The 13,280-nt window shown below is 43.1% G+C and overlaps 1 protein-coding gene across 1 annotated transcript in view; it reads left to right on the forward strand.

Annotated features, from left to right (window-relative positions):
- LOC311494887 (complement C3-like) overlaps positions 1-13,280 on the forward strand; it is a 51,527-nt gene that overhangs the window by 24,177 nt on the left and 14,070 nt on the right. The window contains exons 6-17 of the mRNA XM_084554147.1: positions 3,292-3,374; positions 3,475-3,562; positions 3,753-3,855; positions 3,947-4,067; positions 4,267-4,382; positions 4,631-4,777; positions 7,061-7,154; positions 7,240-7,331; positions 7,434-7,625; positions 9,069-9,224; positions 9,422-9,551; positions 10,529-10,597. Coding sequence (XP_084410273.1) covers positions 3,292-3,374; positions 3,475-3,562; positions 3,753-3,855; positions 3,947-4,067; positions 4,267-4,382; positions 4,631-4,777; positions 7,061-7,154; positions 7,240-7,331; positions 7,434-7,625; positions 9,069-9,224; positions 9,422-9,551; positions 10,529-10,597 — 1,391 coding nt within the window. The remainder of the gene's footprint in view (positions 1-3,291; positions 3,375-3,474; positions 3,563-3,752; positions 3,856-3,946; positions 4,068-4,266; positions 4,383-4,630; positions 4,778-7,060; positions 7,155-7,239; positions 7,332-7,433; positions 7,626-9,068; positions 9,225-9,421; positions 9,552-10,528; positions 10,598-13,280) is intronic.

The following is a 13,280-nucleotide window of genomic DNA, read 5'->3' on the forward strand; positions in this document are numbered from 1 at the left end:
ACTTTTATGTGCTGAAAGTCGAGTCAAAGTCGACCAGTCGCCAGTGATGTCACCAATAAAAACACAGTGGAAAGTAATGCTTGGAAACAATGAAATCCATATTCTTGACCTGAATATAGAGTGTACTGTCTCACACAAAGGAAGCTACAGAGACTTTTCTGCAAGGTAATTGTCGTCCATAGCCCATGTCAACACCATGGACACTGTCTGCAGCTATCGCTGGGCAAACTCTCAGCTCTACCACAACTTCCGTCTCTCGCATCAAGTACAAAAACATGCTCTACAACCCCGGCAAAAATGTCAACTACTGGAACACAACAATACTCAATATAGATACATAAGCTTATCAATACTGTGCGCAGCAGATATGTTTAGCCTATATATGACGGCACCGTCGATAGCATGTTCCACTCCACCATTGTGGAGGCGGCTGTTTTGAGTTGCGGCCGCAAGGTCGCTGGTCACGGCGGTAAGCCGTCAGGCTGAAGAAGGAGGCCTACAGGCCATGGCTGTTCTATGGGTCTCCTGAAGCAGCTGACCAGTGCCGCATGGCTAGGCGGTCCGCGGCAAGGGCACTCGCTGAGGCAAAAACTCGGGCGTGGGAGGAGCTCGGTGAGGCTATGGAAGAAGACTATCAATTGGCTCCGAAGAGGTTCTAGCAAACCATCCGCTGCCTCAGCGGGAGTAGGTGGCAACTCGCTCACACTGTTTTCAGTGGGGGCGGGGGGCTGCTGATGGCAACTGTGGATATCGTCGGGCAGTGGAAGGAACACTCTGAGGAGCTCCTCAATCCCACCAACACATATTCCATAGAGGAAACAGAGCCAGAGGGCCTGGGGTTGGATTGTCCGATCTCTTGGGCAGAAGTTGCAGAGGCAGTGAAACAACTCCGCGGTGACCGAGCTCCAGGAGCGGATGAAATCCGCCCTGGGTATCTCAAGGCTCTGGATGTTGTAGGGCTGTCCTGGCTGACATGCCTCTGCAACATTGCGTGGACATCAGGGGCAGTGCCTGGCAAACCGGGGTGGTGGTCCCCATCTTTAAAAAAGGGGACCAGAGGGTGTGTTCCAACTATAGGGGGATCACACTCCTCAGCCTCCCCGGCAAGGTCTATGCCAGGGTGCTGGAAAAGAGGGTCCGGTCGATGGTTGAACCTCAGATCGAGGAGGAACAATGCAGTTTTCATCCCGGACGTGGAACCATGGACCAGCTCTTTACCCTCGCTAGGATGCTGGAGGGGAGATGGGAATTTGCCCAACCGGTCCATATGTGCTTTGTGGATTTGGAGGAGGCTTATGACTGTTTCCCCAGAGGCATCCTGTGGGGGGTGCTCCGGGAGTATGGGGTGGATGGCCCCTTGCATTAGGTCCCTGTACCAAAGGAGTGCGAGTGTAGTACGTGTAGCCGGTAGTAAGTCAGACCTGTTCCCAGTGAGGGTTGGACTCCGGGCTGCCCTTTGTCACCAGTTCTGTTCATTACTATTATGGACAGAATTTCTAGGTGCAGCTAGTTGGGGGATGGTGTCGAGTTCGGTGGACGGAGGTTTTTGTCCCTGTTTTTTGCGGATGACGTGGTGCTCCTAGCTTCATCGAACAAAGACCTCCAGCTCTTGCTTGGGCGGTTTGCAGCCGAGTGTGAAGCAGCTGGAATGAAGATCACCTCCACCTCCAAGTCTGAGGCCATGATCCACAGTCGGAAAAGGTTGGATTGCCCACTCCGGGTCGGGGAGGAGGTCCTGCCTCATGTGGAGGAGTTCAAGTACCTCAGGGTCTTGTTCACGAGTGAGGGTATGATGGAGTGGGAGATCGACAGACTGATCGGAGCGGCATCTGCAGTTATGCAGATGCTTAACCGGTCTGTCATGGTAAAGAGAGAGCTAAGCCGAAAGGTGAAGCTCTCAATTTACCGGTCGATCAGCATTCAAACCTATGGTCTTAAACTTTGAGTAATGACTGAAAGAACGAAATCATGAATACAAGCGGCCGAAATGAGTTTCCTTCGCAGGGCTCAGCCTTAGAGATAGGGTAAGGAGCTTGGACATACGGGAGGAGCTCAGAGTACAACCGCTGCTCCTCCATATCGAGAGGAGTCAGTTGAGGTGGCTAGGGCATCTGGTAAGGATACCTACCGGATGCCGGGTGGAAGTGGCTGGGGAGAGGGCTGTCTGGACTTCTCTGCTGAAGCTGCTGCCCCCGCGACCTGGACCCAGATAAGTGGGAGAAGACGAAGATGAAGATGAAAAAAAGCTTTGAATCCTTTTCTGTGTACCACAGGACTAAAAACTTTGACAGTGACTTTGACCAACAAATTAGTGACTTGCAGCCTCCTTTTGTCTGTTACCACATGGCATTTCGTGGAGTTGTTAATTCACTGCTGTCGAGAGGACTGGACTGTTCCCCTGCTAGTATTAGGGGATTCCTTTTCAAATGAGTGTGCATTGCAGTAGTACTTGTATTTCAGGACTGACTAACATATTCTGCATGTCACGGTAAAATGGGCTTCATCTTAAGAGAAGTATTTCCATACACTTGATGAACCACTGCTAGTTTGCTGCAACGACCCACTGGACTCCTAACCTGTCTTCTCGGAGGCGTCCGTGTTGTTGTCATGTGATCAGCGACTAGTCAACATTTTGCTTAAAGCCTCATAGCTTTTTACCTTAACATTAATAGATTCTGCTATCGATAACACGGAGTAAAGATTCAATTCTTCATAAATAAGTCTCACTCACTTAGCTTGGGTTGTTACTTTTTTTTTAGAACAAACAAACATGCATTTGGCTCACAAACATATCAAAATTCAAATTTAAAATTTATACAGGCGAGAAATTCAGGAGGTACATCCCACAGATACATAAAGTAAAATAAATTGAGGGCACACTGCCATGCATGATACATGCCATGTTTTACGAAAAACATCGTCTTTACTGTGTAGTTTACACGTCAGATAGTCCAATGCAATATATTCAAGTGTCACTCTTTGCCACTGAGTCTTAGATGGAACTTTATCCATTATCCAATTCAGAAGAATACACTTTCTAGCACAGAAAGCAAGTGTTTGGTGAAGTTTTCTTTTAAATTTGCCAGTGACAAATCAGGTATCCCAAATAGCAAATATAAGGGGTTGTTGTTTCTATTAGTAGACAGAATCTTCCTATGACCTGCTGTATTTTCTTACAATGCCACAAACAATGTGTAAGACTACCAGTTTCTATTTTATACTTGGGGCATAGTGGAGATGTAGGTTGTTACTTTTTGAATTTTGTGTTTATTTACGTGTGTCGCTGTCTAGTCCTGGACTGTGGAAGATAGTGGCAAAGTTCACTAGCAACCCACAGCAAAACTATTCTGCAAATTTTGAGGTCAAAGAGTATGGTAAGTCCCTCATAGTCTGCACTGTTTTTTCTTGTTCAACATTCATTTATTCTTTTTGACTGGACATACACACTCACAAAACTATGTTTTCATTTTACAGTGCTTCCCAGTTTTGAGGTAAAACTGACAACAGTGGTCCCATTCTTCTACGTGGACAGCGAAGATCTTACTGTCAGCATTCAAGCTACGTATGTGAAGCTTTTAGTTTTTTGTCTTGTGGATTAGGCACTGGGTTGCATTGGTCAATTAACTGGAAGAGAGCATAAATGCTGCTTTAGTTTGTAAGGTGTTATTGTTCTTACATTTTCACCATCTGTTTTTAATAGCCTTTTTGACATAACTGTGGGGCTTAAACATGTGTTGCTATTGTGGTTTTAGCTATCTGTTTGGTGAAGAGGTGGATGGGACTGCCTATGTGGTATTTGGGATTATCAAAGAGAATCAGAAGAAGAGCATGCCAAGCTCTCTTCAGAGAGTGCCAGTGAGCACAAATTCTGTCTTAATTTTGTCAAGATTTATGAGATTCAGGTTCTCTGTATTCCAAGATGTGTTTCTTTATCGTGTCATATTAGATTGAGAATGGTGAAGGAAAGGCCAAATTGAAGAAGGAGGACATCACAAAGACCTTCCATAACATCCTCGACCTTGTGGGGAGCTCCATATTTGTATCTGTTGGTGTGCTTACAGAGAGCGGTAAGAATGACAGACCTGTTCAATACATTTGATCATTTAAAAATCACAATGATTGAACAGCTCAGAGCATTAAAAATAGATTTTGATTGTATTATGATCTAAGATAACCTAAGACAAGAGCAAAAAATTACCAATCAACTGTTCTTCATCAGTTTGTATGTGCATGTGTTTGTGTTCGTGCTGCTGCATCCTGTCACAGGTAGTGAACTGGTGGAAGCAGAGTTGAGAGGTATCCAGATCGTCACGTCTCCTTACCGCATCGTCTTCACAAAAACTCCCAAATATTTCAAACCAGGAATGTCCTTTGATGTTGTGGTAGGGTACTAATTCATATTTTTCACAATTTGACAGCAACAGAACAGCTACATTTACACTTTAACTTAAAAAAACAAACTCACAGACAACTGCTCACTGAGGAAATTCAGCTACTCTTTGAAAACACTGATTTATTATGATCCACTGAATCATTGCTGTTTGCAGACAATTTCATCCAAAAGTATTATATTTTGTGTTTTACAAAGACAGCTTGATGGTATCTTATTAGTCTTTTGTTTTTATGGTAGGTTGAAGTTTTTAATCCAGATGACACTCCAGCTAAGAATGTTCCAGTAGTGATTGATCCAGGTGCAGTGCAGAGCAACACTGCAGACAATGGCATGGCAAGGCTTACCATCAATACGGAGGCAACGGATAAAAGTCTCACAATCACTGTAAGTTTTTTGAAATGCATTATGCAAATGTAAGCTACATTAATAGTCATGTGTGACATACACTACCGGTCAAAAGTTTTAGAACACCCTAATTTTTCCAGTTATTTATTACAATTCAAGTCGTGCAAGTCCAATGAATAGCTTGAAATGGTTAAAAGAGGTTAAAAAAAGGTTTGGTTACCCAAAACTGAAAAATAATGTGCATTTCAGAATTATACAAAAAGGCCTCTTTCAGGGAACACGAAGTGGGTTAACAATTTAAAGCTGTTCTGCAGCAATGAAGGTTGAATCAGCCTTGAAAGCTGGTGCTACTAATTCCTACAGGTGTTCCAACTTTTCTGGACTACTAACAACCCCCTCTGTCCGCATAAAAGCAGTGTTGGAACACAATGTGATACCAGACCCACATGAGCATCAGGTGAACAGTATTATACTGCAGAAAGTAGTGTGTTGCTCAAAAAAAGAAGAAAAAGGCAATTAACAATGGAAGAGAGACAGACCATCATAACACTTAAAAATGTAGGTCTTTCCTACAGGGAAATTGCAAAGAAAGTCAAGGTGTCAGCGAGTACAGTTTTCTTCACCATCAAAGGTCACTCAGAAAGTGGGGGAAACTCTGACAGAAAGAGGTCTGGCAGACCCAAAGCCACAACTGAATCAGAGGACAAGTTTCTGAGAGTTAACAGCTGTTAATAGACTGTGGCCAGCACAGTCTCCAGACTTAAACTCCATCGAGCTGGTTTGGGATGAACTGGACAGAAGAGTGAAAGCCAAGCAACCTACAAGTACCACACATTTATGGGAACTTCTGCAACAGACTTGGGAAGAACTTCTATTGTAGAAAGAATGACACGAGTGTGTTCAGCTGTTATATTTACCAAAGGTGGCTATTTTAATGTAGCCTGGTCGTTACCATCCTACTTTCCGCCGGAAATTTGATTTCGGTCTGGCACGGAGTCTGGCCAAATTGCACTTCCACGGTTCGCGTGTAACTGCGCCAATCAGCGAACAGTTGAGTGATGACGATTAGAATACATTTTGGTCTATAAATTGATTCCATGATTTCTTTTTCAACTCACATTGCTTATTTGTTCTATGCTTTCATTTCAGAGTGCAATGAGACACTAAACTGAATAATTTTCTGTAAAAAACTGGAAAAACTGTGGTGTTCTAAAACTTTTGACCGGTAGTGTACATTTGGGTCAGGGATTTTTTCTGGGAACTAAGTGAGACACCTGCTGGTGGCCCAGAGTTTCTGAGTCATTTGACTATTGGTCCCCACTGCAGTGGCAATAGTTTGATTCCAGCCAGAGTCCTTTACTGCATGTCATCCACTGTCTCTCACAATATTATTTCCTGTTTATCTGCATTAAAAGTCTGTCTATTAAAGACATGAAATGCCAAAACTCCATATGATACAGAATATTATATGATTATTGACGTGTCTGTATGACTTAAACATTAGCAAGTCACTGTTCATCTGGCTGCGATGTCTCTCCATCACATTCAGTCTGTGTTATTAGCAGTGGTATGCAATTTCTCTATTCCTTATGTAACACTGTAGACATTAGTGCTGCATGAAAATAAATGGAGGTGTTTTACAGCATTCACTGACACTAAATCCACGGACACTAAATAAAATTACTTGATAAGATCAAGCCGAATGCAAAACGATTTGTTTACATGCCCCAAAACATTGATTTAGTACAGAATTTTTTGAAAATATGCAACATTGTTCTACCTTAGGTGGAGCTTCAAACCTGCTGGAAACATAACAGGAGTATAAAACACTGATAAAGATGGCCAGGATATTTCCAACTTAAGAGAAACAATCCGATCAAGTGTTCACAGGTTTATTGGGCACTAATGTTTTTCTGTTGAATGTATTATCCAAAGTTTACAGTGCTCTTCTTAGTCTGACTGAAAATTCATTATAACTGGGCGTATCTGTTCTGGTTGCTGTGGTTACATGTGGCCATCTGGCCAATTGCATGCAGAGCAGTTTTTTTCTCTGTATCCAGAGTTTTTTTGACTTCAGAGTTGGCTTTATTTTGCAGGTTGCCACTTGCTACTTACGCAAGATGCAATCCGTGGGGATCTCCACTAATTCCTTTCCCTGAATGTTCATAACAGAGGCCTGTGTGTTTATGCTCCTCAACTCTGGTATTTGAATGTAACAGATCAAACCTCAATGGGTTGGAGTGTTGGAGAGAGCGATGGATGTTGGTGCACATTACAAGGCACATCTAACGGTGTATCTTGCTGTGTTTGTTTGTCCCACAGGCAAAGACCAAGAAACCTGGTATTAGATCTGGTAGGCAAGCAAACGCCACCATGGTAGCTCTCCCGCATTATAGCAGGAGTTACATCCATATAGGTATGGAATATCCTGGAATAAAAGTTAAGAAATTCTGTCACTTTATTTAGTTATTCGCGCGCAATGCAACATGTCACTTTTGCAGGTGTGGATGTCGCTGAGCTGCAGTTAGGAGAAAACTTGAAAGTAAACCTCAATTTCAACAGTCAGATAAATTACACTGACATCACATACCTGGTGAGAGGTGTTTTGTACCTGTGTGAACTTTCTGTATATAACTCATGACTTGTGATAGTATGGTAATCACTTTCACATTAATGTTTTAATCTGTGTCACCAGATCTTGAGCAGAGGTCAACTGGTGGATTACGGACGTCACAAGGCACGGGTCCAAGTACTCATTTCCTTGTCAATTACCGTGACCAAAGCAATGCTGCCATCATTCCGCATTGTAGCTTACTACCATTCAAGTGTCAATCAAGTGGTGTCAGACTCTGTTTGGGTGGATGTAAAGGACTCCTGCATTGGTTTGGTAAGAGACACAACACTGATGCTGCTGAATGAATCTTGCTACAAAAATCACTCCCTAATTCCAAAGATTGCTGTAGTTGGGCGTTGACAGTAGCGGTTTTAGGCATGGGCGAACCCGGGGCGGCATTTCTTCATGACACAAGGGGGCGGCACGAACACTTGGAAAAAAATAAATCTGCGCCGCTACATGGTTTTCTATTATCTGTCATATCTGTGTGGGGAATTGACAAATTGTCGCCCCCTGCAGCTGCAGGCGCCCCTGCTTGCTGAGAAGGTGCCATGCACAGAACCTGTGCATGAGAAAGAGAAAGGGGAGGGGGGCGCGAGGGACAGTTCACCTCTGGGTCTCTCCCAAATTGAACGGACGGGGGGGTCCACTGTATAAAAGGGCTAAAATCAGTCACACCTTGACTTTCTTCCATATAACGCACATTTCATTCATAATATTATAAATACAGGCCTATAAGTTCTGCACGTTTTTGTATTTATGAATTGTGTGAAATGGCCAAATAAAAATAGGTAATAGAAAACGACTATGTGGTCACCAAGGTGAATTGGTTTAATCTTGACTTCTGGTCGTGAGTGACAGCGTTGGAGGATGGAAATCTGTTGATTGTCGAGTGTCAAATAAACGCAGAGAAGGACAGAAAAAGGTCAAAGCCATCAGGTGACCAATTTAGGAAAAAAAGAAAAGATAAAGGTATGCTATGTTCTCTCTGTGTGATTACAGTATCCATGACATGGATGAAGGGCTAATGTTAATTGTTGGTATACGTTTGTTAGCCTTTTTGCTATGATGCTTGCAATGCTTATACAACAGTAATTCGTCTTAACAAATACCTGATCTAATTTCACCGTAAGATTGTGCTTTGCAACATCCATCGCCCAGGGTGTAATTCAATGTAGAACCGCCACTGGGCGCTGGGGATATATGGGTAAACAATATGGGTCTAGGAAGGTAAGCCAACTTAGAACACTGGCAAAGTACCACATTTATATAGATCAACAAAAGAAAAGTGAGGAGACGGTATTTAAATGATTCTCTAAACAAACATTGGATGTATGGATTTATATGTAAATGTTAAGGTCTTGTTAAGTCTCTGCATTGGCAAAAGGTGACGAAACTCAAGATGGGACATACAGCTGAATATAATAAAAAGGTGTCAAGAAGGTATCAAAACCAGGGGGTAGGAGACGGTCCAGACATTGCTTGGTTATTTTATTTAACTAAAGTCACATGTGGATGTAACCCTCTGGACGATAGTAACACTATGGCAAAGCATGTGTATTTTCCACCAGAGGCTGGTGGGAGAGAAAAATGAACCTGTCTTTAAGTTTTTCATCAACCTTCGTCAGACAAGATGCATTGTTAATTATATCTAAGACATATTTTTTTTAATCAGATACAATGTTTCTTGTCTGTTGCTCTTTTCTTCACATTTAGCTGAAGTTGGAACCAACAAAGCCTTTTCCATCCTATAATCCTCGCAAAATGTTCAACCTGAAAGTGACAGGAGATCCAGGGGCCACAGTGGGACTGGTGGCAGTTGACAAAGGTGTCTATGTCCTAAACAACAAGCACCGCCTCACCCAGAAAAAGGCAATTTTAAATTAAAATTAAAGTATTTCAGATTCATAATTTCAAAAGGCTACAGTAAATAAACAGCATAAATAAATAAACTGATCACTTTTCAAGACCTAAAAATCACAGGTTAATACATTACACATGAAAGTAACCTGTAGCTGCTACACATACTTTAACCCTAAGCCTGGTCTGTTTGGGTTTCCACTCTGCAGGTGTGGGACACTGTAGAGAAGTACGACACAGGCTGCACAGCAGGTGGAGGGAAGGACAGTATGGGTGTGTTCTTCGATGCCGGGCTGGTGTTTGTGACCAGCACTGGTTCTGGGACTCCCTACAGACAAGGTGACACTGCTTCACTCTATATCCTGCTCTTTTCAACCTTTCTTAACTCCATCCATTGGAGATGTGGTCAAAATGAGGCAAGCTGATGAAAAATTGCTTTAGGAAATAAAGTCTGCAAAATAAAGTTCTCTCCAGGTACTCCGGCTTCCTCCCACAATCCAAAGACATGCTAGTTAGGTTCATTGGTGATTCTAAATTGGCCGTAGGTGTGAGTGTGAATGGTTGTCTGTGTCTCTGTGTTAGCCCTGCGATGGACTGGCGACCTGTCCAGGGTGTACCCCTGCCGCTTGCCCGATGACAGCTGGGATAGGCTCCAGCAGACCCCCGCGACCCTTAACAGGAATAAGCGGGTATAGAAGATGAATGAATGAACTTAAGATATTTTCTTCCTGTTTATGTAATTTATGTGTCATGGTTTTGTGATTAGTTTCCCTGGGGGTTCTGTATTGAGTTTCCTGTTTTATTTTGTTAAGTCTTGCCCTTCCGGTGTGTTCCTGCCATGGTGATTGTCTTCCCACCTGTGTCTAATTTCCCCAGTGTGTATATATAGCCGTGCCTTCCCCTTTGTTTTCTGTCACGTCGTACTTGTTACCTTCCTGAATTCATGTCTCCTGGTAGTTTTGTCTCATCATGTAGATAGATTATCTGTTATTTCTGGAGCATTTTCTGTTTTGCCTTGTTTTTTTTTGTTTTTTTTTCAGTAAATACCTTTTGTGCCTTCTCCTGCCACAGCCCGCTGTGTCCTGCATTTGGGTCCTACCTCAATGTCCCACAAACCCCTTGACTTTATGAGGTCTTGTGACCTGGTTAACTGGCGGATTCTCACGAGCCTCGGATGTCACACAGAAACACTTTAAATAGCTTGATCACAAAGATTTAAGATAATATGATGGGAATTGCTACGTTTAGCTCTAGATCCAAGGGTGTAGGGATTTAGTAAAGAACTCTCATCTTAGATTTCTCTCTTGTTTTTTCAGAGTTGAAATGTCTGGCCCCCAGCAGGCGGAAGCGAGCCACTACTTTGATGGAGGTCACAACCACTTTAGGTAAAATTCATATCTTAATCTTTGCTTGGTGGTCAATTTGAAGACAGTCATGCTTACTGCTAAAAAAAAAATGGAAGGAACTATTTTTAATCAGAGTATAGCATCAAGTCAGTCAAACATCTGGGATATTGCTCTGGTCAGTTAAGTAGCATTGATGGTTGTTAATCAGTTTCAGCTGCTTTGGTGTTTTAAATTAAGAACAGGTGCAAGACGGTCAACAATGGGACAACTACCAAAACCACTGCCATTTTTTGCCCTCTTCATCTTTTCTGACTGTTTTTCACTAGTTTTCATTTGGCTAGGGTCAGTGTCACTACTGGTCCAATTCCTGCAGGATGTCTCCCAGCACTGTCTCAGGAGCTTGGAGGAGATTCCAGGAGACGGGCAGTTACTCTAGGAGAGCTGGACAGGGCCGTAGAAGGTCCTTAGCCCATCAGTAGGACCGGTATCTGCTCCTTTGTGCAAGGGGGAACACAATGAGCACTGCCAGAGGCCTACAAAATGACCTCCAGCAGGAAACTAGTGTGAATGTCTCTGACCACACAATCAGTAACAGATGTTGGGCAGGACGTCCTCTGGGCCCTAAACTCACTGCCCAGCACTGTGGAGCTCAACTGGCATTTGCCACAGAACACCAGAATTAGCAGGGACCTCACGTACAAAGACTTGCATGGATTTCCTACTAGAATGTGGCGCACACTCAGATCCAGAAGCACATTTCCTTTGTACATCCCAAGCAACATGGAATTGAGAACACATGTTGTACCTGACCCCTCCCTATCCATGTGCCCTTTTAAATATGCAAATTATATTTAAATTAACCCTGCACCTGAGATTCCCCTCTCTGCATGATCAGAAAATGAAAACATAAGAATGAGTAGATGGGGGAAAAAAAGAAGAACTTCACAGAAAGCGAATTGGAGATGCTACTCACTGGAGTGGAGGTGCGCAAAAATGTACTCTTTGACAGCTGCGCTCCATGCGCCACAGTGTTGGTTAATTGCATTTGCGTATCACATATGATCTGTAAATTAATCGAATGAAAATGTTTCCTGCTGACATTTACAAATTCATCATGTGATAGCTCTTTTATAGCAATGTGTCTGCAGTTGATAGCTCTGATTACATTCGGAAAACCAGTTATCGCTGCAAATTGCGCTTTAATGTTGACCTGTTCAGATGCATTGTATGGGAATTTGATATACCTGACTGACATGCGGATAATTCCATCCCACATGGCTGGCATGGCTCTGCTCAGGGTCTACCGGCACGGTCGGGCTGTGTGTTTTCACAGTTATGACAGTTTCCCCACATCACCCCAAGTGTCGCCAAAGGATCAACAGCTGTAGAAGCCAGCGTACGCCAGCCATGACGTTGCCGTGAGGCACATACAAGTTCGCGGTCATTTCACTCTTGATACATCTGAACTTTTCTGTGAACGAGTACCCAGAGTCCCAGAGTTCTGAAAAGAACTAGACAAATAGAAAAAACTAGAAAAGAAATAGACAAATTGTATATCCAGAAGTGCCCCTTAATCGGACAAGTGTGCTGTGACTTGTGGAAGTGATTCTTCCAATGGTGTGGAAATAATTGGGCAAAATATCGATGTTTTGGCCCATTGAAATGAATGGAGAAGCCCGAAAAAATCACCAGCATTCCGAAATGACCACCTTCGCATTGTTGAGCGATAACTCGGTCATACTTTGCAGTAGAAAAATGCTTGGAAGTTTGTTACGAAGCACAGGAAGTGTAGCTTTTTTTTTTTTTTTCCTGAAAACGGCGTTTCGACACCTACGGTTTGATCGGGGAAGCAGTTTACCTTTTGTTCAAGTATTGGAAAAATCTGAAAAAATTCTCGTTTATAATGGGACCCTATGGCCACACTAACTCTCACTCTAACTTCAGATTTTTTCTTCAAAATTCTATAAAAAAAAGTTTCAATCTGATCAGGTGGACTGTAGGCTCGACCGAGCGAGGAGTGTGCCGACCACTTTTTGATTTCTCTCTTTATGTGTAGGCCTATGTGAAAAGTGAGACTGATTTTTTTTGTTGAAAATCCATTCGCTTGCCCGTCTTTCTCAACTGACCCAGGCCACAGTTTTCGCAGTATGTGCGTGGGACACATAATCATAGAGGACCTACGGATGACGCTCACGATGTGCTCGTCTCCCCGATAGGACTTGTAGTTTTTGAGTTATGTGTTATTGTATTGAGTTATTTGTTTGGAGGGAAAATCCTAGGGTATAAAAGATATTTCTTTACACCTTGTACTATATCACGTGCGGCATGTAGTCATGGCAACGGCCCCTGACGAGCAGACACAGCACAGGTGTACACAGAAGAGGTTCTCAGTGGATCACACAGACTGCCAAAACATTAGGACCCCTCAGACCATTACAGCACTACAGTGGGGAGGCAGAAACGCAGCTCTAGTCATGGTCGCCATAGCAACCAGACCCTGAGGCCCACGTGATCCTCTCATTGAGTGAATGACACCTTCTCGGCCATGTGTGAGGTTTTGTTCCATTTTAAATACAAATAATACCTGGCTGCTTTGCTGCAACTCCTAACAGAACACCCCAGACATGTTGCCTTCACTTTATTCGGTAAGTGAATGTAAAGAATTATTTCTATGTTAATTGTGTCTGTGCCCAACATGGAGGCTACCCAGAAACTTATGTTG

The sequence above is a fragment of the Chelon labrosus genome (genome assembly GCF_963514085.1).
Source record: "Chelon labrosus genome assembly, chromosome: 2".
In the NCBI taxonomy this organism is placed as follows: domain Eukaryota; kingdom Metazoa; phylum Chordata; class Actinopteri; order Mugiliformes; family Mugilidae; genus Chelon; species Chelon labrosus.